We start from the raw sequence: 23105 nt of genomic DNA, 5'->3' as shown, positions 1-23105 counted from the left end.
CCACCCCTGAAATGTGCTGAGTAATTGAGAAAAACCCCATGTTTTATGGTCTGTTTCTCGTTAAGAACTTTTCCTCTGTCCCTGCTCCAGATTCTTGGTCTCACCTCCTTCCTTGCACCTTTTTTCTTCATCTCACCCTTTGCAATAACCCAGGGAGATCTGTGAGCCTTGACTGGCTTTTTTCAGCTTTCTGTTGCCCAGAACAGGAACCCAGTGCTCTGGCCAGTGGTAAGATTGTTTTACCCACACTGGATGTGGTTCTGAAACTCCCTGGGCCTAAATCAATCCAGCTGCAGTGGTCTTGCCTTGCCCCCTGCTCCCCTGAACCCTCCCAGCTGTGTCCTCAGGGAACACCTTCATGCATGCTCTGAGTGCTGGGACTGGGGTGACTGGAGATGTGGGGAGGAAGGAGAAGGATCAACTTCAACTTTGTTCTTCTGCTTTGAGCTTTTCTGCTACTAAAAACCTGAGAAAATGTGCCTTTATTTGACCAGCTTGGAAGCCTGGTGGAGGAAAAGGGGATTTATGTGAGTTTAAAGGAAAGATTGATGTTTAGTTGCCTTCTAATCTGGCAGTTGGATGGGTGATGCTCTCCTTGGGTTACCAGGAAGCTTCTTAGTATTCAGTGTTTTCATGATTTGCCTACAAATGCAGTTGTTGCAGAGTTATCAGGTTATTTAATGCTGTGAAGAGAGTCCTTAAGCTGAGTGTTCCATCTCCCTCCCCAAGCTGGATCTGATCCTTCGAATGCTTTCGATGTGAGTTACCAAGGGAGCTGCCTGCTCCTTCCAGCTGGCCCGTGGGACAGCAGCAGTGCTAGGGAGGATGAGGAGCAGGGAGAGCAGGCAGCAGCATCCGCTTGGGCTGCGACACCGGAGCTGTGTCGGTGTAAATACGGAGCAGATGGTGGGAGGATGGAGGTGTGTGATATCTCCAGGCACAGCAGGTGAGTCTGATGCTGGAACACTGGTGCTGCTCTGTTGTCAGCGTTTTTAACAGGTGCTTCAACCTGGAGGATGGGAAGAGGAGCTTCAGTGACTCCTCCTGCCCTGAAAATCTGTCCTGTGATGCCACTTAGAGCTTAATCTCTTTTATTGGACTCATGTGATTCGATTTGTGTGTGTGCAGTCTCACAGGGAGAAATGAAGGGCTGTCCTGGTTTACAAGAGAAACAAAATATTTAAACTTCCAGTAACATTTTGAATAATTCAGGTGAATGATAAGCCAAATCTGATTAATTGTGAGATGCTGTTTCAGGTGTGTTACTCTGCTCCCCTAATTGCACTGGGTCTCTCCATGGCAAGGAAGAGACGGTGATTAGTGGTGATTGAGGTTTACAGGAAAAACAGTTTATGATGATTTGGAATAATGACTGTTTCTGTAATGATTTATTCTGTATCTCTGCATGGGAATCATTAGGCACGCAGGCAGAGCAGTGAGGCATCTGCAGGAGAGGGAATGGTGGGAAGCTGCTGTGTCTGTGCCTGGTTATGGATCCCTTGTACCAAGTGGACCCCTGGAAGTTCACTGGCACTGTCTGTAACTAATTGATTTGAGCTACATCAGGAATTAGTTCCCAAAGGGATCTAGAAAGGCCAGATAATTTCTGTGCCTTGTTCCAGTGAGTGTGAAGCTGTAGATCCAGCACAAGCTGCATTTCTGCCTGTGTCTGCACAGGCTGGAGAGCTCCATGGGACTGGGGTGGGATAGGGAGCAGGTCAGGGTGCTGCTGGCTCCTCTGGCAGCAGGGCTGCTGCTCCCCAGGGCAGCTGTGTGGGTAGGGTGCTCATATGGATGTTGGTGAGGATCCCCCAGCAGAGACATTGCTGTGCTTTTCTTTAAGGAATATGAGATTTGTGATGGCTGAAGTTGTTAGAAATAATGGCTGTTTCAGGGGGTGTTACTGGTGTAACAGATCCATTTTTGTTCATCTGCTGTTTGGGGCTCCTTTAGGGTGGTATTGCCTTTAGCCCAGTGAGAGCAGACTCTGCCCTGTTGGCTCCTCAGAGGAGACTCCCCTTGTGTTGGGTTGGAAATGCTTTTGGATTCACTCAGGTACTGGATGGTGCCTGACCCTGCAGAGTGGTGCTGTCACTCCTGTCGAGAGCCTGAGACTGAGCACTGGGTCCTGCTGGCATCTGGTGACACCAAGTGTCCAATCCAGAGGTGCAGCAGGAGTGGGAAGGTGGGGAAGGAGAGAGTCCCTTGGTGTTCTGTGCTGCCAAAGGCATTGCTGGCCTAACCCTGCTCTCTTGTGCTTCTTGCAGCCATCACAGAATCGTGGAATGGTTTGGGTTGGAAGGACCTTGAAGTCCACTCAGTGCTATCCCCTGCCACAAGCAGGGACACCTTCCACTATCCCAGGCTGCTCCAAGCCCCATCCAGCCTGGCCTTGGATGCTTCCAGGGATGGGGCAGCCACAGCTGCTCTGGGTACCCTGTGCCGAGGCCTCCCCACCCTCACAGGGAAGAATTCCTTCCTAATATTTAATCTATATAATATACTTGAAACAGCACTTTCAATGAATAACATTTGGCTTATTATTTGCTTGAATTATTTACAAATACTTAAAATCTAGACAGAGTGGTTTTAGGTTGGATAGTTTGGTAGGGACTTTGAAATAATGGGGGCTGGGCTTTATGTTTATGGGTTAAAGCTGTAAGGTGATTTCTGATAACATATGGAACCAGCCTTCAGAGATGCAGGCGTTGTCAGGCAACTAAAGAAACGTTTGTGAATCAACTTAGTTCCTTCTTGCAGCCTGGTACTGATCCTGCTGTCGTCACTTAGTTTTTTTTTAGTATTTCCTAATGCGTAATACGAAGAAATGGGTTTTTAGCAATGTTTCAGGGAAATGGGAGAAAACTCAATCTGAATCTCTGTTTCTCTGATCACTTCTGCAACCTCGTAACTGTCCTGTGAAATCATCACAAATCAACTTGTGGCCTGCTTTCAGGACTTCTGCCTTGCTGAATTATTTAAAATAAAGCCACATAGTTTGTTAAAAACTCTAAAATTGTTTAGAATAAAATTCTAATGGCCATGTGAATGTTTGTGGGCATGGGATATCTGGCCCTGTCATCTTTGATTAATTTGTTGCTTGGCTCAGTGCTGCAGAAGCAGTGTGTCCTAAGCTTGTGCTTAAAGAGTCACTGCCAAAGGGAGATGTCAGTGCTGCCTCTCCATCTCCAATTTTTGGGGTGCTGGTGTGCCACACCTCTTCTATTATGTGGACCTGCCAGAATAATTAAACTTAGTTAATAGTGGTTTCTTTAGTAGAAAAAAGTATTTTTAAAAAGTCAGAGAATCTTTTTTAGGATCATTTAAATTGTGAATTTCTTAGGTTTTGCTTTTAAATTTTTTTTTCCCCAGAGCACAGCAAGATCTTCTCTTTTCCCCTCCTGTTCTGGGTTCTCTGTCTCAGAGCACAGAGGTCATTCAGGAGGCTCAGGAAAAACCCTGACTGAATTTGGAAGAAGTTCTGTCATTAAATCAGATCTGCTTGAGTCCACAGAAAAGCAGTCCCTAGAAAGTAGTGGCACTTCTGTTTTGCTGAATTACCCACCAGGCAGAACGTGGTTTCAGTGCAATGAAATCACCACTGATTCCTTTTTTTACATGAAAACAACTAAAATGTAGGTCCCCATGTCATGGAGTGATCTTTTTTTGATCCAGGGTTGGTGGACATGTCCAGGTGCCCTTACAAGTGCAGGAGGGGATGAGCTTTAGGGAGAGCTGGTGCAGTGACACCCCTGAGCAGTGGGACAGAGATCTTGGTAACTGCAGTGGCTTTTGGAAGGGATGAGGTTGAGCCTGGGGGCTCTGCAGGATGTGTTCAGGATGCTGTCTCACATCAGGGAGGCTCTCTGGCAGAGACCAGAGTTTTGTGATGAAATTCCCATATTGACCATCTCTAGAAGGTTTTGGACCCCCCAGAAATTAGAGAGCTGTGTTGGAGAGGGTCTGTGAACAGAAAAAGCCAAACAAGAAACCCAGTTGCTAAAATTAATGGAAGAGCTTCCGGCACAGTGCCCTGGAACTGTGTCTGAGCCAGCTGATTGTGCTGCTGCTCATAAACCAAGGCTGGATATCCAGTTCCTCAGGCACTCCTGCCCTGCTGCTCTGCTCCTTCCTGTGCAGGCAGATCCTGCCCTCAGGGAGGTCAGAGGTTTGCAGTATGAAAAGATTTAACACTTTTCTCCGCTCTCCTGGGACACAGTAAAGCAATGACCTTCTATCAAAAAATCTGGAGTAATTGATGCCCTGGAGTTGGGTCATGTGCTCTTTCTGTCAAAAATAGAGCAATATTTGCAAGCTGCTGCATCTTAAGCTGCTGGTGACTGGGTGCTGTTTGGTACATCAGAGTCAGGGGAAGTTCAGTGCCAGGTGCTGCCTATGTCAGTGCTGGTGTGAGTTGTAAATCCTCAGGGACAGCAGCATCCTGGGCTTTCACTGGGCAGATTCCAAGGGGGATGTTTTTAACATTGACATATATTCACATTGTCCCTGTTGCCGTTGGGTAACTTTTCTAAATAAATGGATGAAATCTGCATCCGTGAGGTGTCCTCACTGCTCATGTGGCAAAATCCTGTGACCTGCATCCCAGGCCCACAACTTATTCTGGTGGGGTGGTGCTTCATTCCCTTGGCATTTTTTAAAGATGTTTAGATGAAACACAACAAACAACAATTCCCTGTAATTAAATTGGTGATCATCCTGGCTTGAGGAAGGAATGTGAGGCAACATCCACTCAAAAAATGGATGTATTAATTACAAATGCACATATCCTGGGTCATTATTGCTTAATGGGAAGGCGGAGCTGCTGTTCCCACTGAACAGTCAGAGAGCAGCTCCCTGGTTCTGAGGCACAGCAGCTCAGGTACAGGTGTATTTCCTAAAATCTCTTACTGATCATGTTATAAAGAGCTGATCTGGAGAAGGACATCTTTGGGCAGAGCAACCTGTGCAATTCGGCTGTAGATGCTCTGCTTGAAGAAGCTCTCCTTTAGCACTCTTGATTCTTCTGCTCTGGTGGATCAGGCAAACCCTTGGAACTTTTTGTTCTTGGGACTGTAAATTGTCTTTTTCCTGATGTTGGCAAATATTGGCAATAGCAGAGCCAGATTCCCAAAGCTGTGAGCACCTCCTTAACCGCAGGTGAACAGCGTTGGAGTGACGGAGCTGCCCTTGCAGATCTGAGTTCATCTGAACTTTGCAAACAAAGGGAAGCAGCAGTAAAACCCAGTAATAATTTAATTGTGGGAGAGGCCCTTCTGCCCTGATAAAGTGGCTCTGGAGTGCCAGGATGGGCAGTAATTTCCGGACTCAGGCCCAGGGAGCACAGGGCTGCTCTCAGAGAGAGAAACTGGGAGATGCGTTGAGTGTCTGATAAAGGGTGCCCAGTGAAGAGTGTCTGGTGTCTCCTGCTGCCCGTCTGTGCTGAGGCAGAGCTCTCCTGCCAGGCGAGGACAACACAGGGAAAACATTCCCTGTTTCATTTTCAGCCCTGGGTGATGCAGGAGGTGCTGATGGGAGCTCTTCCCTCTCTCCTCTGAGCTGTTTGGGTTTCTGCGTTGCAGGGGTGGCCGTGGCACAGCACGATCACGATCACGGGAGGTGATTCACAGCGTGGGAGTGGCTCGGGGGGCGTGGGAAGGAGGGATCCATCTCATCCAGGGTTCTCTGGACTCTGCAGTAAAGCTGCCTTGGTGGTGGCTCACTCAGTGTTCCCAGGCTTTGTCAAAAACGTGAATATTAGTTCTGAGATTTTAGCTTCCCAATGTGTTCCTCTTTATTAGGAGAAGAAAAATGATGTTTCTGAGTTTGTTATCGAGAGAGAATGCAGCTCCTTCCTGAGGAGAGTAAAAGCTTCCAGCAAACAAATAGAGGTCAAGTGGAGCAGGTGGAATGGCCAGGCCTGAGCAGGGAGTCAGGGCTGTGTGTTCCAGGGACAGCAGCTTATCCTGCCAGCACAGCCGCTGCAGGTCTGGAAAGGCCTGTCTGGCCAGCCCTGCTGGTCCAAAAAGTTCCTTGTAGGTTGATTTCCTCTTGTGGCTGCAGAAATATGGAAGCTTTATTCAGTATTTTTTGACATGTGCAGGAAAGCCCTCTGCAAGCTACTAAATGTCCTTAGTTAATTTAAAAAATTGTTTAGAACCACAGCATTTAGGACAACTTGTGTTCCTGAGTCTGGTCCCTGATGGTGACAGCATGTTGTCATTCCTTTTACAAATATTACTGAATTGTTCTTTGGAGGAGCCTTGGTTTTGTCTTTACTGTTGCCCTCTGTGACAGAGCCAGCTTCCGCTCCAGGTCAGAAATCCATTCTTACCTGCCAGCCAGGAGCTCTGCTGGTGTTGCTGTTTTATGCCCATTTCTTCTGTCCTTCAGTGTTGAGTTGTTGCTCGGCTCCATGGTGTGTGTGTGGATGTAGAGAGCAGACTCAGTCCTTGGGCTTCCCTGTGCTGGGAGCTTGGTTGGTCTCCTTCTCGCAGGCTGGTGCTGAGCCAGCTCTGCAGCTCCTCCTCCTGCTGCAGCTGCTGGTTGTCACCTGTGTGCAGCCAGAGGTGTTAATGTCCATCTGGGATCTTGGTGTCCCCTGGATCTGTAGATAAAGGCAGGGCTTTGTGTGTGTCTGGTTTCTGTCAGGAGCGTACTCCTGGATAATGTGTAGGATCTATGATTCATCATCTCAGTTCCCTGTTTATTGTCAGAGCTCCTTTGACATCATAATTCTTCCTGTCAGTATTTAAACTTCATTTTATTTGAGACTCGTAGTGGTGAGTGAGTGTTTGACTTGGAGGCAGCCGTGGTTCCTGCAGAGTCGCCTCTGCTCGGGCTCTAGGGAGTGTGGGCTAAACTGCTTCCCAGGAATTACACCTGCACAGGTGGTTCTCTGCCCTCTTTGGGTGATGAGGCTCTGGGCTTGGAGAGACTTTGGTGCCCAACAGCTGTTACAGGAAAGCTTGGGTGCTTTTTGGAGCGGGAGCCCCATCTCAGTGCAGCTGGCAGTGGGCTCTGCTGGGGAAATGGAAATGTCTGGTACCCAGAGTTGTCACATTTCCTAACACTCCTCTGCCAACACCTGTGTGCCAGAAATTCCATCTCTGTGCACCTGCATATACATGGGATTTGTATCTGTGTCTGTTTTACCCAAAGGAGAATTTAAAACATACAATACTTGAACAATATTTGTTCTGTACAAACCATGTGAAAACAGGGCACAGAACAAAACCAGCCTCGGCTTTAGAGGCTGTTTCATAATCTCTTGCTCAGCATTAGGAAATGAAATGAGTTCAGATGTCCTGGATGAGGAGCATCTCCACCTTGGCACTTAATGTTTCAGCTCTTCTCAGTACCAGCTGACAGCAGAGCACTTCAGTCATTGCCACCACCTTATCTCTGTGGGGAGAAACATGTTTTTCCTTGGCTTCCTCTGCCATCAGCCTTCATGATTCACAAGAGGTGAATTGACAAAACACAAAAAGTGTGGTTTATGTCTGTATGAAAATATCCAAATAGCAGCACCACTTTCTGGGCTTTGGCAGGGGCTTGGACTGAATGATCTCCAGAGGGTCCTTCCAACCCCAACTATTCTGTGGTTTTGTGAACAAGTGAGTTTCTTATTTTCGATGGAGGAAAAGGAGTCCTTGCGGCTTTGGAAAAAAAATCTCTGAAAGATCAGATGTTATGGTGATTGTTTCTATTATGTAGCTGTTTGTTCTTCAGGGCAACTTTTCTTTGTAAAAATAAAATATGCCAGTGTCATTGAGCCTCCTGGGTTTTGAGGCAATGTTACTGCTTTGTCACAAACCCAGAGGTGGGGTCCTTCACGTTTGTCTCTGAGTGAGATTTATCAGTGTATCGTATGGTCTTGTTTTTCTCTTGGCAAACAGAAGGGATGATGGAGCAGGCCTCTGCCCAGACCTGGGTTTAATAGCAGGTGCTGCCTGGCTGATGCTGGATGATGGATGCTGTAGCTGGGAATGCTTCAGCAGTGTGCAGTCACCTCCTTAGGACTTCACTGTCCTTGGAGTCTCCTCTTTGCGTAAACCAGAACAATACCTGCAGGCAGGGAAGTTCTTTTGCCTAATTTAACCCTAATTTACCTTCTTTAGGCCAAATGTATCTATGTTGTGGACGTGGGTGTAACAGTAACCTGTGAGGGTGTGTGGGTCACCTCCAGCCTGGCAGTGCCAGGGGGTGACTGCGGCACGTCACCCTGCTGTCACCTGCAGGAGCTGCTCTCTGGCTTGTTAGAGCTGTGTCTTGTCTGGTTGCCAGCAGTAATCTGCCAGTTTGCTAAGAATTAGTTTGTGTAAACCTACTTTGAGATTCCTAGGAACACTCACAAGGATTTTTCTGCCCCTGATGTGGTGTGTAAGTGGCGGCAGTGGCGTGGGGTGGCAGAGAAGGGAGAGGGGCAGGTTCTGGGACTCCTTGTGCTGCTGTCCTGGGAAGCTGCAACCCAAAATGCAAGAACTTGAAGTGTTCCTGACAGTAGCACCACTGCCATATGCCAGCCATGTGTTCCAGCCCTGCACTGCTGCATTTATGCCAGGAAAGCTTCCTCAGGAGCAGCCTGTGCCCCTGTCCTGGCTGTGACAGCTCAGCTGCTTGACAGAGACAGGGATCCATCCCTGTGAGCAGCAGCGCTGGGATATGAGCTCTGTGGGGAGGGCAGGTAAGAGGAAGCCCCTGCAGCTCCCCACAACAGTGTGTTCCTCCTGGGTGATATCCAGTTTAATCATCACCTCTTCTGTGACCAGATTCCCTCAAGCTGTCCCTTGCACCCTTGTGGAGCTCCATGCCCGGGAGTGACACCCCTGTCTTGCAGCTGTGTGATGTTAAAACTTTTTCAGAATATAGATAATGTTCTGAAGAGCTGCAAAATCTTGGAGCTTGAGGACGGTGTGTACTGGAGGGCTGGGAGCAGAGATGTTGCCTGAAATGTTGGTCATTGCCAGGGAGAAATGGGCTCCTGCCAGACAGCCCAGGAGGAGGAGCTGGGCTCTGGGATGGCTGGCATGGTTGGTGCTGCTGCTGCAACAGCCACGTTATTTCACGTGTCAGACACCCAAGGGTGTTTTGCCATCATCTCTCCTCTGCTGCAGAGCTTGCAAAGGGAGCAGTTGTTGCTGGATTTGGAATGCATTCCTTGCTATTCCTGCATTTCCTAAAGCACAGTGTTCCAAGTGCAGACAGCAACGGCGGCTTGGCCGGGCCCTCGCTGCGTGTAGGAAGCAGTTTGTCACTGAGGATTAAAAATGCAGCTGAGGACTAGTGCTGTAAAAAGGTTTAATCCAGGAGCTCCATGTCCACTTTTCTCCAGAAATATCCCCTGTAATGCGTTTTATCAGGGCGTGTCCTTCCCAAAACCGTGCCCTGCAGATGGGAGAAGTGATCAAATGGTGAATGTTTGCTGTGAAGTGCCCCAGGCCAAGGGGCCTCAGCAGACAGATTGTGTATCTCATAAATCCACCGATGTCATACATTTCATTACAGGAACATTTGAGTCTTTTATCACACTCAGCATTCAGGTAGATAAATCTGCTTCTGGTCTGAAAATGGAATCTTTTTTGGTTGTCACATATGTCAAGGGCAATTGAGCATTATTCAGTAAAAGTAATGAATTGGTCCTTTTCTAAATAGCAAGTACTTGAGACAAATCACATTGTGCCATAGAAGTTGATCTGAGCTTTAGAGCAGGCTGGCTGCAGGGCACACCGGGGGGAATTTCTCTGACTCTTGTCCCAGAGGGGCTGGGGGAGGAAGGCTGAGCAGGACAATAACTCCTGGGAAATGATTTAGCTGTGTGTGTTGGGATCAGTGCGTTTCCTGTGCTTGCTGTTGGGATTTAAGGGTGTTTTAAGAGAAAATCCATCCTGAATTGCTTTTAGCAATAGGCTGACAGTGTCAAATAGTTTCTGTTGCGCTGCCTGCAAATTTGTATCTGACCGAGGTGGCTGTGCTTTGATTCTGAAAATGACACCTTGGGGGGCAAGTTAAGCTTTTCCCCAAATGAAATTTCTTCAGTCCATAGCTAATGATAGAAACATCCTGCCTTTTCCATCCCTTTCTCCACTTCTGGAGGCATTTTGATCCCAATTTTCATCGTTCAGCCATTGTTTTGTGGTATAATTCTGCAGGAGCAGGTGGGGTGAGGGTGTAGGATGGGGCTGAGGTCCCTCTGCTGTGCTCCCCCCGTGCTCCATCCTGCCTCATGATGGGGATGGGCAGCCTGGGCTGGGAGTGCTGCTATTTCAGTTTTTAATTGCTGATTGATGAGTAACAGTAGAAGGGACAAAAATGAACAGATATTCTTGAAATAAGATTGGTCCTCTGATGTTAGAAAATAGAAAGAGGGGGAGAACTCCCCCACAAAATTTGTTGCAGTATTTTTTTTCATAGTGATAGGCTGGAATTAACTATTTTACCTAATTTTCTTCTCTGTGTTACGGATCTGGGATGTTTCCTACAGAGTAGAAAATATTCACATGTGATATTTCTTTTGAGAAGTGGTACAAAGGGGTTGTGGGGTTGGATAGCAGCTGGCTGAGGTTAAACCTTCCTGTGGACTCTTAGTGCTGCCCTGCACTGCACTGGGTGGAGGGATTTATTCAGAACGAATATGCTGAAATTTCAGTTTTCTGAGTGATGTTCAGGGAACAGGGAAGGTCACATCTTTTTCCCACCTTTTCTCCCTTCATGGTCTCTGACCCCGCCCAGCACGATGAAACAGGGTTACCCGGGTCTGCAGGGGAACTGCTGCTTTCCCTTAGCAGCTCTCAGAATATCCCAGTGTCCTGTCACTGGGCAGGAAATACCTTCCAGGGAATGCAGGTTACTGCTGCCTTGTGGCAACATTCAGGGAAGCTTCAGAGTGCCAGGGTTCACTTGCAAGTTAACAGTGTTTGCCTTGCAAGCTTCCTCCCAGGTAATTTTAAAGGATTTATGTAGGTAGGGTGGAAAATACAAAGTACATGATAGGCCCAAAATGCTGAGCTTTAGGATACACGTACCTGTGACCCATGGAAGTGTTTGGAGAAACCTGGAAGAGGAGCTGGTTGATCCCAGTGGGCTCTCAGAGTGTGCCAGGACTCACAAGACCTGTTTTGTGCTTTGTGGTTTTGCAGAAGACTTGAGGCTTGGCTTAGTAAAGGAAAATCAGAATTTTATTTGACTTTTTCCCTCCTCTTTCTTGTAGCCTATGCAAGCAGCGAGATGTCCCACAGATGAGCTGTCCTTAACCAACTGTGCTGTGGTGAACGAGAAGGACTTCCAGTCTGGGCAGTAAGTGTGCACTGTTGCTCTTTCAGCTTTTAACCAAAAAGGAATTGTTTTCAAAATTCGGATGGAGGGGGAATGACATTTCAGGTTTGGAAAGCTGAACACAACAGTTTGATTAACAAAACTTCTGTGTCTTTAGAGATCAGAACTTTAAATGTGGCTCTTTCTGGAAATAGGAGGTGCTGGAAGAAGGGTGAAAGTTTCTCTGTAGCGTTTCTTTCTCAGGAACTGCATCTGCTTAACTAATAGAATCATTTTAATTAAGGACTGTTTGTGATCATTTTTGTTTGTTTTGGTTTTGCTTTTGTTCCTGTTACATAGTGAGAATATTTGAACTATTTCAAAAATGTTTTTATCATTTTGTTGCATTACTCGGGGCATCTTCTCACTTTCACATGATATGGGAGTGCTGAGCAGAGCCAGGAGAACTCTCTCTTGTTCTCGGGGTTTTCATGCACAAGAACAAAAGGGAGAAGCAGCCAGAGTGTGGGCACAACAAGTTGGATTCTTTAATTGCAGTTCTGGGGTGGCTGATAGAACCTGACTCTGGGATTTACTTCTGTTAGGTGGAAAACACATGAATTTTTCAGCTCAGCCCACACAGAAGGGTTTTATATTACAAGAAGCCAATTCACATACTCAGTTTCCTTGCTTTGCTGCAGCTTTAGGGAAGCTCTGGCAGATTTTAGTATGTAGGTTGTAGACAGAAGTCATTAATTTCAGCTGAAAGGGAATATCATGTGCAGCACAAGGCTGAAGGGCTTGGGTTTGAAAAATGGGAAAAAATGTTCAAGGAGATACTGAATCATATGCCCAGGCCTTAGATAAAAATACCTGCCCCAGGTGAACTCTGCTAAGGATGGAGAACACAGTGGTGCTGAACTGCAGGGATGCAGGGATGTGTTTAGGATTTGCCTCTCTGTGCTGTCAGTTAGGTCTGCTGCCCTGGGACCTGTCCTGGCCCTGCAGCGATGAACTGAACTGAGATGTTATGAGCCTAACCTGAGTATAAAATGCCAAAACCAAACAAAACCACCCCCCAGCAAGCAGAACTTTTACGCTCAGAAGCAGGCAAAAGTGTCTGCTTGGTCTTTTTTTGAAAAGACACTGGTCTTTTCAAAGGATGGTTTTCCCCAGGTAGATTTTTTCCCTAAGTAATTGAGTTACAAAAATACCTGAACTGAGCATTGTACCTCATGCATTATAAAAACTTTAATTTCCTCCGATATGGATGTCCTGGAGGGACCCAGCTGCCAGACCTGCAGCCGGCTGTGTTCCTTTCGCTTCCAGAACCCTCTCTCCTGGCATTTGTGGCAGCTTGCAGGAAGCAATGCCCCGGGATGTGGTTCTGGCTGTTCCCATTCTCCTGGGAGCTGTTTATTTCTAGCAGTTGGTGCTCACACACCAGCAGCGTGTGTTTGGTTGGGAGCAGATGCTGCAGATGGCTTTGCAGTGTCAGATGGAGCACAGGGAAGCTCCCGGTGTTCGGCAGTGCTGGGCTGGAGTCGGTGCTGCATTGCAGATCCCTGGAGCCCTCCCTGGCTGCAGCTCCTGCCCCTGCCTCGGGTCCCTCACCACGGCTGCCTGCTCAGGGGGGCTTTTGGTCACACCTCCACAAAGGGCTCTGCTTTGCCCTTGCATCAAGGAGATGATTTAGCCCCAGGGTGCTGCTGAACATCTTCTCATGCTTTGCTTTCTGCACCCCGTGAGCTGGGCAGGGATGAGTCAGTGCTTGGTGCCGCAGGAGTTCACAGGAGGCCACGCGCTGTGTGATCCCAGTGTATGCTGTGTCGTGGTTTGGGGAGCGGCACCATCTTGAGGTCCTGTGTCCTGCTTCTACCTTGAGGAGGCCCAGTGCAGTTGGGAGAGAGAAACCAGTTCTGAACGCAGCCAGGCTGTGAGGGCACAGCAGTCAGGGCAGGCTGTCTGAATGGCAGGTTTGTGTTCGTGTTAAGAACTGGTTGTGCTTATCTTTCTCATGGGAAGCCCATCCCTCCTAGGCCAGTTTAGTTTCCTGAGGAGCCCTTGCTGAATGATTGCTGTGGATTCCCAAACATGCACTGTATGGGATGAGATCCCTGCTGGCACCTCCGCACAGGTACCTGAGTCATCCCCTCCCTCACAGGAGCCCCGCTCCTGCTTCAGCAACATAAAAACTGATGCACTCACAGGTTAATTCATGTCTGGTGGAGTTTCTCTTAGTTTGCTCAGCCTGGCCAGCAAACTTACCAGCAGTTTACTGGGCCTAGTTTCCTGGAGCCCCTCCTAAGAGCTGGCATCACACGCATTGGATCTGACAGTTCCAGGTGAGGATTTACACATGGAGTAGAGCAGCAATTCCGCCTGGGAGAACTCTGGGAGCTGTCAGGCCCTGGTGATTCGTTGTTCCTTTTGTTCGTGTATAAGCTGAAGCTCTTAATGAGGTTGAGATTTCCCCCATGTGTCTCCATGAGCTCTCTGAGCTCATTCCTGGTGAACATCAGTGTAGGAAAATGCATTTAGTTTTTCTGCTATTGCCTTATTTTGAGCATTTGTGGTACTTAGGTTGCTTACAGCCTGTTGGAAGCTGCCTGCTCCTGCTGTCTTTGAGAAGAGACATGGTTGTCCCTGTGCTTTATGCAGATTTTTCTCACAGAACCTGTCAGGATTTGACCTTTCCTAGTATTTTCTTTCAGAAAGCTGATTTTTTTTTTCATTTTTCCTCTTTGCTTTTTCTTCCTGGCATCTCTTTGTCTGTTGTCAAGCTCTGCTTTCTGCTTTGCTGGAGATGTTTTTGGTGAATGGAATACTCCAGCACAGTAATTGGTATGAAGTCTTTGTGGATACTCCTCCCCAGTATTTTTACCAAGTATTATCATTTTCCTGCATTTTGGGTCTTTGAAGTGAAGCCCAGCAGTGGTGGAGTTTGTTCTTCCTGCAGAGATGCTGAATCTTTACATGTTGAAGTCACTGTTGTGTGCGCTGGGGCTTTAAAAAGCTTTAATTTTGGGTCTTTTCCTGTCTCATGAGCTGCTTCCTGTCAGGTGTTAGTTCTCATCAAGTGCATTTTGTGATGAAGTATTCCAGAATTGTAGCTGGAACTTGTGTGTTGCCTCCAGGTGTGTTTCTCTCTTGCTCTGCAGTGTCACACCTTCCTTTCCAGTTAGTTGTGTGTCAATACTAATTTGGATTTCTCAGGGTGATTCTGTGCTGGAAAACTCCTGATTTCAGTCCTGGCCTCCTGGACAGTTCTCTGCTTTATCTCTCTCTTTCTCTCAGTTTGAAATGAGCTGTCCTTGGAGCAGTGTTCCATGTGGGGAGGATCACTGCTCGTCCCTGCTGCTGGTGCTCTCCCAAATCATGGAATCATACAATGGTTTGGGCTGCAAGGGGACCTTGAAGACCATCCAGTGCCACCCCCTGCCATGGGCAGGGACACCTTCTACTGTCTCAGGATACTCCAAGTCCCATCCAACCTGGCCTTGGACACTTCCCAGGGATGTGGCAGCCACAGTTTCTGTGGGCAGCCTGTGCCAGTGCAGCCTGTTCCTGGCTAATGCACCTCGAGGGGATGTTACCCACCTTTGCTGCAGGGATGTGTTGCTGGCTCCTGTTGAGCTCATTGTCCACCTGGATTCCAGGGCTTCTTAGCCCCCAGTTGGCCCCCAACCTGCACTGGTGCATGGAATTGTTCCCCTGCGTGGAGGACTTTGCATTTTCCCTTATTGAGCTTGATGGGATCTGTCAAGGTCCCTCTGAGCAGCAGCACACCCAGGTGTGTCCCGTGTGGGCTGGCTGAGGAGCTCTGTCCCTTCAGCTGCTCAGGAATGAAGGGGTTAAATAGTTTTGGCCCCATGTGGACACATGTGTGGTGAGCACAGGCCAGTGCTCTCCAGCAGTGGGATTGGCACACCCAGTGCTCTCCTGCAGTGAGATTGGCACACCCAGTGCTCTCCAGCAGTGGGATTGGCACACCCAGTGATCTCCAGCAGTGGGATTTGCACACCCAGTGCTCTCCTGCAGTGGGATTTGCACACCCAGTGCTCTCCTGCAGTGGGATTGGCACACCCAGTGCTCTCCTGCAGTGGGATTGGCACACCCAGTGCTCTCCTGCAGTGGGATTGGCACACCCAGTGCTCTCCAGCAGTGGGATTGGCACACCCAGTGCTCTCCTGCAGTGGGATTTGCACACCCAGTGATCTCCTGCAGTGGGATTTGGTGCCGTTGGCCGCAGCCCCAAGTGCAGCAGTTCAGCCTCCAGCCCCCCTCCCTGCCCAGTCTGTATCACAGCAGTGTCTGAGGATGGTTGTGCCAGGAGTGTGGAAAGTTTGCTAATGTTGGGATAAATCCAGCTCTCCCTTCAGCCCCAGAGCTCACCATTTCATTGGAGAAAGCCGTTGTGCTGGTCAGGATGGATTTTCCTTTGTAAATCCACGCTGACCACTCCTAAATCCATGCTCAGAGTGACTCCCAGTCACTTTCTTGTGCTTTAATATGCTTGGCTTCCTGGATTAGTTGCTCTGTCACTTCCCTAGGGTGTAAGGTGAGGCTGACCAGCCTGTAATTCCTTGGATCCTCCTACCTGAAGGCAGGAGTGACATCTGCTGTCTTTCAATCTCCATAAATCTTCCCTGGCTGCCACGCAGCACTAATAAATGCCTTGTTCTCCCCTGTAACATTTGTATGGAACTTCACCACCTATACCAGTTTCCTGGATTTATGCCTGGGGCAGAAGGAGGAGGAGAGGGAGGGGTGTCCTGGCAGCTGATGGGTGATTTTGGGTCAGAATCAGTGAGGACTCAGCTCAGTGTCTGCCTGAGCTGGGAGCTCTGTTGTCACTTTGGTGTGTTGAAAATGCTTCTGTCCCTGCCAGGCCACCAAGTGCCAGCAGTGCCTGGGAAGGATTTGCAGGTGGCAGTTGGCCATGGCTCCTGGTTTGGGCTGCCATGGTTCCTGGTTTGGGCTGCATTTCCTCTTGTCTCCAAGGGCCATAAGTTCCTTCCTGCCTGTGGCTGGAGCTGTTCTGCTCACAGGATGGAGCCAGTGCAGATCCTCACTTGGATGGTGCTGGCTTGGCTGTGCAAATGAAAGTACAGGGAGCATATGTGCACGGAAAACATGGACTGCAGGGAGGGAGGAGGGCCAGGAGTGTGGGCCTTGGCTGCCAGCACAGCTCATCCTGCCCTTCCTGACTATGGGGTTGGTGAGGGGTAAAATCCCATGGAGCTGGTGCCTTGTGTACCCCAGTGTGTGACAGTGCCAGCAGTGGGAGAGGAAGATGAGGTGAACCCTGATTCCACCATCACCCTGCTGCCAGAGCACACAAATCCCAGCCTCCTTTGGTTTTGCTTTCTCGAGCCAGCAAGCTGTCTGCCTATCACATGATAAGAGCTATCAGGCATAGTCTGAGGAGAGCTAGAAGCAGCTTTTGAGTATCTTTGTTGCTGACAGCTTCAATTCTGAGTGTGACAGACAGGCACATGCCGTGGCTGCTGCTGTGTCTGCTCCTGACTGCTTGTATTGCTCTGGTTTTATAACTGTTCTATAATGGAATCTTAGAATCATTGAGGAAAAGGCCTCCCAGATCATCGAGTCAAGTCTGTGGCCAATCCCCACCTTGTCACCCAGTCCAGAGCACTGAGTGCCATGTCCAGGCATTCCTTGGACCCCTCCAGGGATGGGCACTCCACCACCTCCCCGGGCAGCCCCTTCCATGATGTTCTTCCTGATGTTCAATCCAAACCTCCCCTGGCACAGCTTGAGGCCATTTCCTCTTGTCCTGTCCCTTGTTCCCTGGGAGCAGAGGCCAACCCCGCCCCCAGCTGCTCCCTCCTGTCAGGGAGTTGTGGAGAGTGAGAAGGTCCAGGCTGAGCCCCCCCAGCTCCCTCCTGGTGCTCCAGACCCTTCCACAGCTCCGTTCCCTTCCCTGGACAGGCTCCAGCCCCTCAATGTCTTCCTTGCAGTGAGGAGCCAGAACTGACCCGAGTGCTCAAGGTGTGGCCTCACCACTGCCCAGCACAGGGAACGGTCACTGCCCTGGGCCTGCTGGCCACACTCTTTCTGATACAGGCCAGGTGCCCTTGGCCTTTTTGCCCACCTGGGCACACGCCAGCTCCTGTTCAGCTGCTGTCGATCAGCACCCCCAGGTCCTTTCCCACTGGTTCTCCTTCCAACACTGTGATGCTGTTTTTCCAGCCACTCGGATGCTGTCTGAGTTCAAGATCAGTTGGTCACTTGTGCCAGGAGGAACAGCTGCAGGGCCTGTGTGATTTTACTTTTTGTACAGAAATTCCTCCCATTATTTCCTGCTGTCAAACTTCTAAACAATACGCTCAGATCCCTGTATGGGCTTTGCACCTACTTCTTGTTGGCATCACAGCTGGGGACAGTGCTTGTTGGGGGTAAGATACTGATGCTTTGGTGTTAATGCTTGAGATGTGAAACCAGTGTTGATTTTTAGCTGTAGCAGCCTCAGTTTGTGGTTGTGGTTTGGTTCTCTCATTTCTACAGTGCAGTCCTGAAGTTAAGGGCTACTGGGGGGGATGTAAATAGTAATTTTTGGTGCAAAGTCTTGCAGTTGGGCTTTGAGATGCCACTGTACCAGCGAGGGTGATGGGCTCTGTCGCCCTGCTGCGCGCCTGCGTCGGGCTGTGGTTTTCCTGTGCAGCCCCAGAGATAAGCTGGGTGTTTCTTTTGAGCTCTCACAGCGCTGTGAACAATGCAAAACCCTCCTGGTACACACCAGAGTAAAATACTGATCTCTTTTCTAGGCATGTTGTGGTGAAGACCTCTCCCAACCACAAATACATCTTCACACTGAGAACCCACCCCTCGGTCATCCCTGGCAGCATCGCCTTCAGCTTGCCCCAGGTACGGCGTGGTTGGACTTTCTACTCTTCTACAGAATAAGCAAAATCTCTTTTGGGATCAGGATTGAAGATAAGTTCTCTAGTTGGAGTAAATGTATGCTGCAAATTTGATTTCTGCCAGCAAAAGTTCAAGGAGACTTGTACTACAACTGAAGTGACTGTGCTTACATTACTTTGATATATTTTTAGTGCATGGTGGGATAAAGATACCTGAAAAGGTGTAATTTAACCTTTTAAAAATCCACCAGAAATAAACGATTTGAAAAAGAAAAGCCGAAGCAATATCTGCCCTTCCCTGTGAATCTTTATTGTTCCCTGTTTTCCCTTGGCTTTACAGGGTTTCTTTGCTGTGTTTTTTAAGACCTGCCAGAAGTTTTATTGACTACATTCAGTCATTGGTAGTGTTTTTAGATGAAAAGTGCAAGGAAATGCATAAAAGAACCTCAAAACCCCTTTGTCTTGGCTTTCTTAATTAAGTCATCATCAGATGTTAAGTGATGGTTAGAATAAATAATGAATATGATTAACTTCTAAATCAAAAAATGAAGCTTGTAGCTTTTAACTCTCAGCCCGAGTGTCATCCCATGAACCTGCAGCAATCATTGTCTCTGACTCAGTGCTTTCTTATCTCCCTGCCAGTGACTGCTCCAAAGCCCAGTCTCTGTGCTGCAAACGCAGGAGGTTTTTTTTTCCTCAGCACGTCTTGGCACAAGCCCCCAGATGACATTTTGCCTTTTGATGTGCTGTTGGAACTGGGTCTGTCTGGAGGAGTGGGTAGGGGATGTTATGTTGACCAGTGTCTGGCTGTGGTTTGTGATGCCCAAACTGCCCAGCAGTGACCTGAGTGCACTGACTTTAACAGCATAAGCATCTCCTGCTGGTCACTGTGTTGATTTTTATATGTTGCAGTTGTTGTGCAGCCAGGAGAGCCCCTCTGCCAAGGGGTGAGGCCTGGTGCTCCCTGTGGAGAAGGGGCTGTGTAGGGAATGTTGCAGTTTTTGGGAGGTGAGTGCTTGATTTGTAGGATTATAGAGCTGTTTGGGTTCGACAGGGCCTTTAAAGGCTGAATGAACAGGGACGTTTCCCACTAGACCAGTTTGTTCACAGCCCTTGTCCAATATGACCTTGAATGTTCCCTGGAACCTCTCTGGGCAACCTGGCCCAGGGTTTTACCATTTTCACCATATGAAATGTCTGAATTCACCCTTTTAGTTTAAAGCCACTTCCCCTTGTACTATTGCTGCAGTCCCTACTTAAAAGTCTGCCCCCAGATTTAAGTCCTCTTTAGGTATCGAAAGCCCACAATGAGATCCCCCCAGAGCCTTCTCCAGGCTGAACAACCCCCATTTCCTCAGCCTGTCTCCATAGCAGAGCTGTTCCAGCCCTCTGAGCACTGGGGTGTTCCTCATGCTGGGTGTTAATTCCCAGGGTTTCCCAGAGCCTTGGATGGTTGCAGTCAGTCTCACACCAAGCGCGTGTTCACTGTTCCTGTTCAGGGATGGTGATGTCTGTGCTCTGAGGCCTCCAGAACATCTGCTTGTTGTTCATTCACTATTCTTGTGGAGTTCTTGACCACCTTTGCTCTGTGGTAATCTTTGGTGTGACAAATTTTGTATCCTGAGAGCCTAAAATCTGAACTGCTGCACAGTGATGAGAAACCTTTAGCAGAAACCAGCCAAGTGAACATGGGAGTTGAGCTGTATCTCTTGCCTCACAGAAGATCCTCACTAATCTTCCCCCAGAGGGTGCTGGGCACTGCCCAGGCTCCCCAGGGAATGGTCCCAGCCCTGAGGCTGCCAGAGCTGCAGGAGCATTGGGACAGTGCTGCCAGGGATGCCCAGGGTGGGGCTGTTGGGGTGTCTGTGCAGGGCAGGAGTTGGACTCAATGATCCTTTGTGGTTCCTTCCAACTCAGGAGATTCTGTGGACATTGGAGAGGGTGTAAAGGGGGAAATGTTCACTTTGTGAACAAAGTCATTGTGTTCCTTCTCCCAGACAAAAAGGCAAATACAAATGACCATAAATTACAACTTTTCAAATGTGAGCTCCCTGGAGCTGTGTGTAATGACACCTACACGTGTCCGTGACTGGTGCCTCTATTTGATATCTGAGGGACTGTGAGCATGGCATAGCCTGTGATGAGGGCTGTGAACACACTGCAGCCAATCTGTAATGCAGCAGCAGCCACTGGGAAAACCCCATTTTTGCAATCATCAAGCCAGAACTGGTGGAATTGTAAAGGTTATAGATTTTTTGTGTCACATAATTTGTAAACCATTTCCCACTTCTGCAGTTCCGTACAGCACGAATCTTTTTAAAGGAATTTGAAGGGACCTAAAGGATTTGAACAGTTTCATTCTTACTGGTTCTCTTGGTTCAGGTAATATTGTAGCTTGGAGCACATTAGAACAAGCTTTTAAAATGCCCACGGGGTGTGTAACAGCCATTCTGGCACCTGTGGAGTGCTCAGAACCTGGGCTTTGCTAGGAAATTAGCAGAAGGACAAAAAGCCCTGTCCAGCAGCACAACTTCTGCCTCCAGGATGGTGGGGAGACCAGTAACCTGAAGGAGGTTGGGCAGAACAACCTTCTGAGGTCACAAGATAGAATTATTTAAAGAGATTATTCAATGTTTTTGACTTGTTTCCTGTTAATTTGGGGGTGTTTGGGATATTCCATTCTGCCCCTTTTTTCTGCTGCTGAAGGTTCTCCCGGGAATCCTGCTCCTCTGGGTGAGGAGGCTGCCTTTGAGAGGACAGATGTTCTGCAGGACAGGTGTTCTGACATTTTTGTCTTGTTTTACAGAGAAAATGGGCCGGCCTTTCCATCGGACAGGAGATCGATGGTGAGTGGACCAGCAGAGGGATTGTGATGTGTTTATAAAGCTGAATTCATGTTTCTATCCTGAAGGGAAACTGAATTGGGAACTCTCAGATCTCCAGCCCTTCTCCAGGTGATGTGAGGCCCTCGTTAGTGAAGGAGCTGCTCTCCTCTCTGCAGCCTTTCTGCATTTAATGTTTTCCAGACCTGGAGGACTTTTGGCAGTTTCTCCAGACACCTGTTGGTATCTCAGCCTGGCTCTGTGTGGGACATCAGTGTCCTGGACAGCCTGTTCCTAGGTCTCTGGAGAACACTCCCACTAACTCTTGTCCTTGGGGAACTTCTTGGCATCAGCACTGGAATGAATGGGGACATTTTAGTGCCAGGAGCTGCCAGGAGCAGCAGTGTTCCCTGCAGTGCTGAGCTCTGGGAGCAGCACTGGTGTTTGCACCAATAACTGACCAGAACATTCTGCAGCAAGGTGAAGGGCTGAGATGAATTTCCTATTTCACATCTTCCTCGAGCCTTCCAAGCCTTGGCCAAGGTTTGGAGGAGACCAGTTGGCTCTTTTGTGACTTGGTGCTGTATGTCACTGTTCCCTCTGCTTTGGATCACTGTCAGGTACAGGTGCAGCTGCTGAACCTGTCTGTAGCTGCTGGAATGTTGACCAGACTCCTGGCAGCAGCTTCTTACAGGAGGGTCTCTGTGTTCTTTGCTACAGCAGGTCCAGGTAATGGATCAGGTTTGTTCTTTGGACCATCAGAAGTCACCTCTGTGCTCCTGGGGAGGGCAGCTCATCCTCTCCCTTGCTGTGACCTGCTCTGTGCTTGGCTGGCTCGTGCTCTCTGCACTGGAGCACGCTGCTCATGAGGCCGCTGCTTTGCCTCTGGAGCTGCTTCCAGTGATTCCAGGGAATTCAATTCCTCCTTGGGGATTGTGGGCAGAGCTGATGGCTGCATCCTGTGTCAGAATGAGGAGGACTGAGCCTGGGAAGCGGTGCAGGTGTGGGTGTGAGGTGCTCCTGGGGAGGCTCCCTTCTGGCTGTTTGTTTTCCCAGCGCCTGTGGTCTCTGCAGGTCCATGAGCATGGATCAGTACTCAGATGTGAAGTCTGCTGTGTTTGTAGGGACAGGCTGGAGTGGGTGTCTCTGCCTCTCTGCACAACTGGATATTTCACAGACCTTGCTTGAAAGCCAGGATTTTAACCTGGACACTGAGGGCAGACCTTCCTACTCCATACAATGACCTGGAAGGAGCTTGGTCTCTTCTCCCAGGGAACAAGGGACAGGATGAAAGGAAACAGCCTCAAGTTGTGCCAGAGGAGGTGCAGGTTGGATATTAGGGAAAATTTCTTCACAGAATAGGTTGTAAAGGCTTGGAACAGGCTGCCCAGGGCAGTGGTGGAGTCACCATCCCTGGAAATATTCGAAGAACCAGTGGATGTGGTACTTGAGGACATGGTTTAGTGGTGACCATGGTGGTGGTGCTGGGTTGATGGTTGGACTTGGTGATCTTTGGGGCCTTTTCCAACCTTGGTGATTCTGTTAACCTGTGACTTTTTTTCTAGCTGGTCTTGTTTTAACTGAAAAATGACCTATAATGGGGGGAGACCCATAAATTAATTTGTTTCTCACCCTTGTTTGCCTGCTGATCGTGTGCCAACTCACTTATAGATCAGTGCTTTTCAGTACTCAGGTCTTTTGGGGAAAGAAGCACCAATATTCTGTGTGATCAGCTCTTAGAGCAGTCTGTGGCTGTCCTTGTCCTGGGCTTTACTGTAAACCTCCCAGCTACGTGGGAGCCTGTGTTAACAAAAATAATGCAGTGATTTTGTGCAGAGTGACTAAATGTCATCTGACTCCCTGCTGGGTGGAAGGGATTTGTAAAGGCATTCTGCAGGTAGGGAGAAATGCTCACAAATGCAGTGATTTACCGGGGTTCGTGCTTTGTCCTGGTCCCCTGATAATGTGGAAGCTGCATTTTAAATATCAGCTGTAACTGCAGCCCACTGTGCAGCAGTGATGTGAGTCCTGCTGAGCCCCTGATGATACACTAAGGGTTTTCCATGTGAGTGGTTTTCCTGGTGGGAAGGGAGAGTGCCCTGGGTGGATGTAGCCGTCCTGCCTTAATGCAGCTCAGCTGCACCAGCTC

General features: G+C 48.7%; 1 protein-coding gene across 3 annotated transcripts in view; it reads left to right on the top strand.

The window, feature by feature from the left end:
- NSF (N-ethylmaleimide sensitive factor, vesicle fusing ATPase) overlaps positions 1-23105 on the top strand; it is a 74927-nt gene that overhangs the window by 1609 nt on the left and 50213 nt on the right. For 2 of the 3 annotated variants that reach the window (XM_048313521.1, XM_048313526.1), the window contains exons 1-4: positions 10718-10936; positions 11207-11292; positions 18039-18138; positions 20941-20980. In XM_048313521.1, the coding sequence (XP_048169478.1) occupies positions 10733-10936; positions 11207-11292; positions 18039-18138; positions 20941-20980 (430 nt within the window). In that variant the 5' untranslated portion in view covers positions 10718-10732. Of the gene's footprint in view, positions 1-10717; positions 10937-11206; positions 11293-18038; positions 18139-20940; positions 20981-23105 lie in introns of those variants that run through there. The other variant, XM_048313531.1, reaches the window with a different exon arrangement.

This window comes from Corvus hawaiiensis, chromosome 1 (assembly GCF_020740725.1).
Source record: "Corvus hawaiiensis isolate bCorHaw1 chromosome 1, bCorHaw1.pri.cur, whole genome shotgun sequence".
Classification (NCBI taxonomy): Eukaryota; Metazoa; Chordata; class Aves; order Passeriformes; family Corvidae; genus Corvus; species Corvus hawaiiensis.
This window is presented reverse-complemented; position numbering and strand designations above follow the sequence as displayed.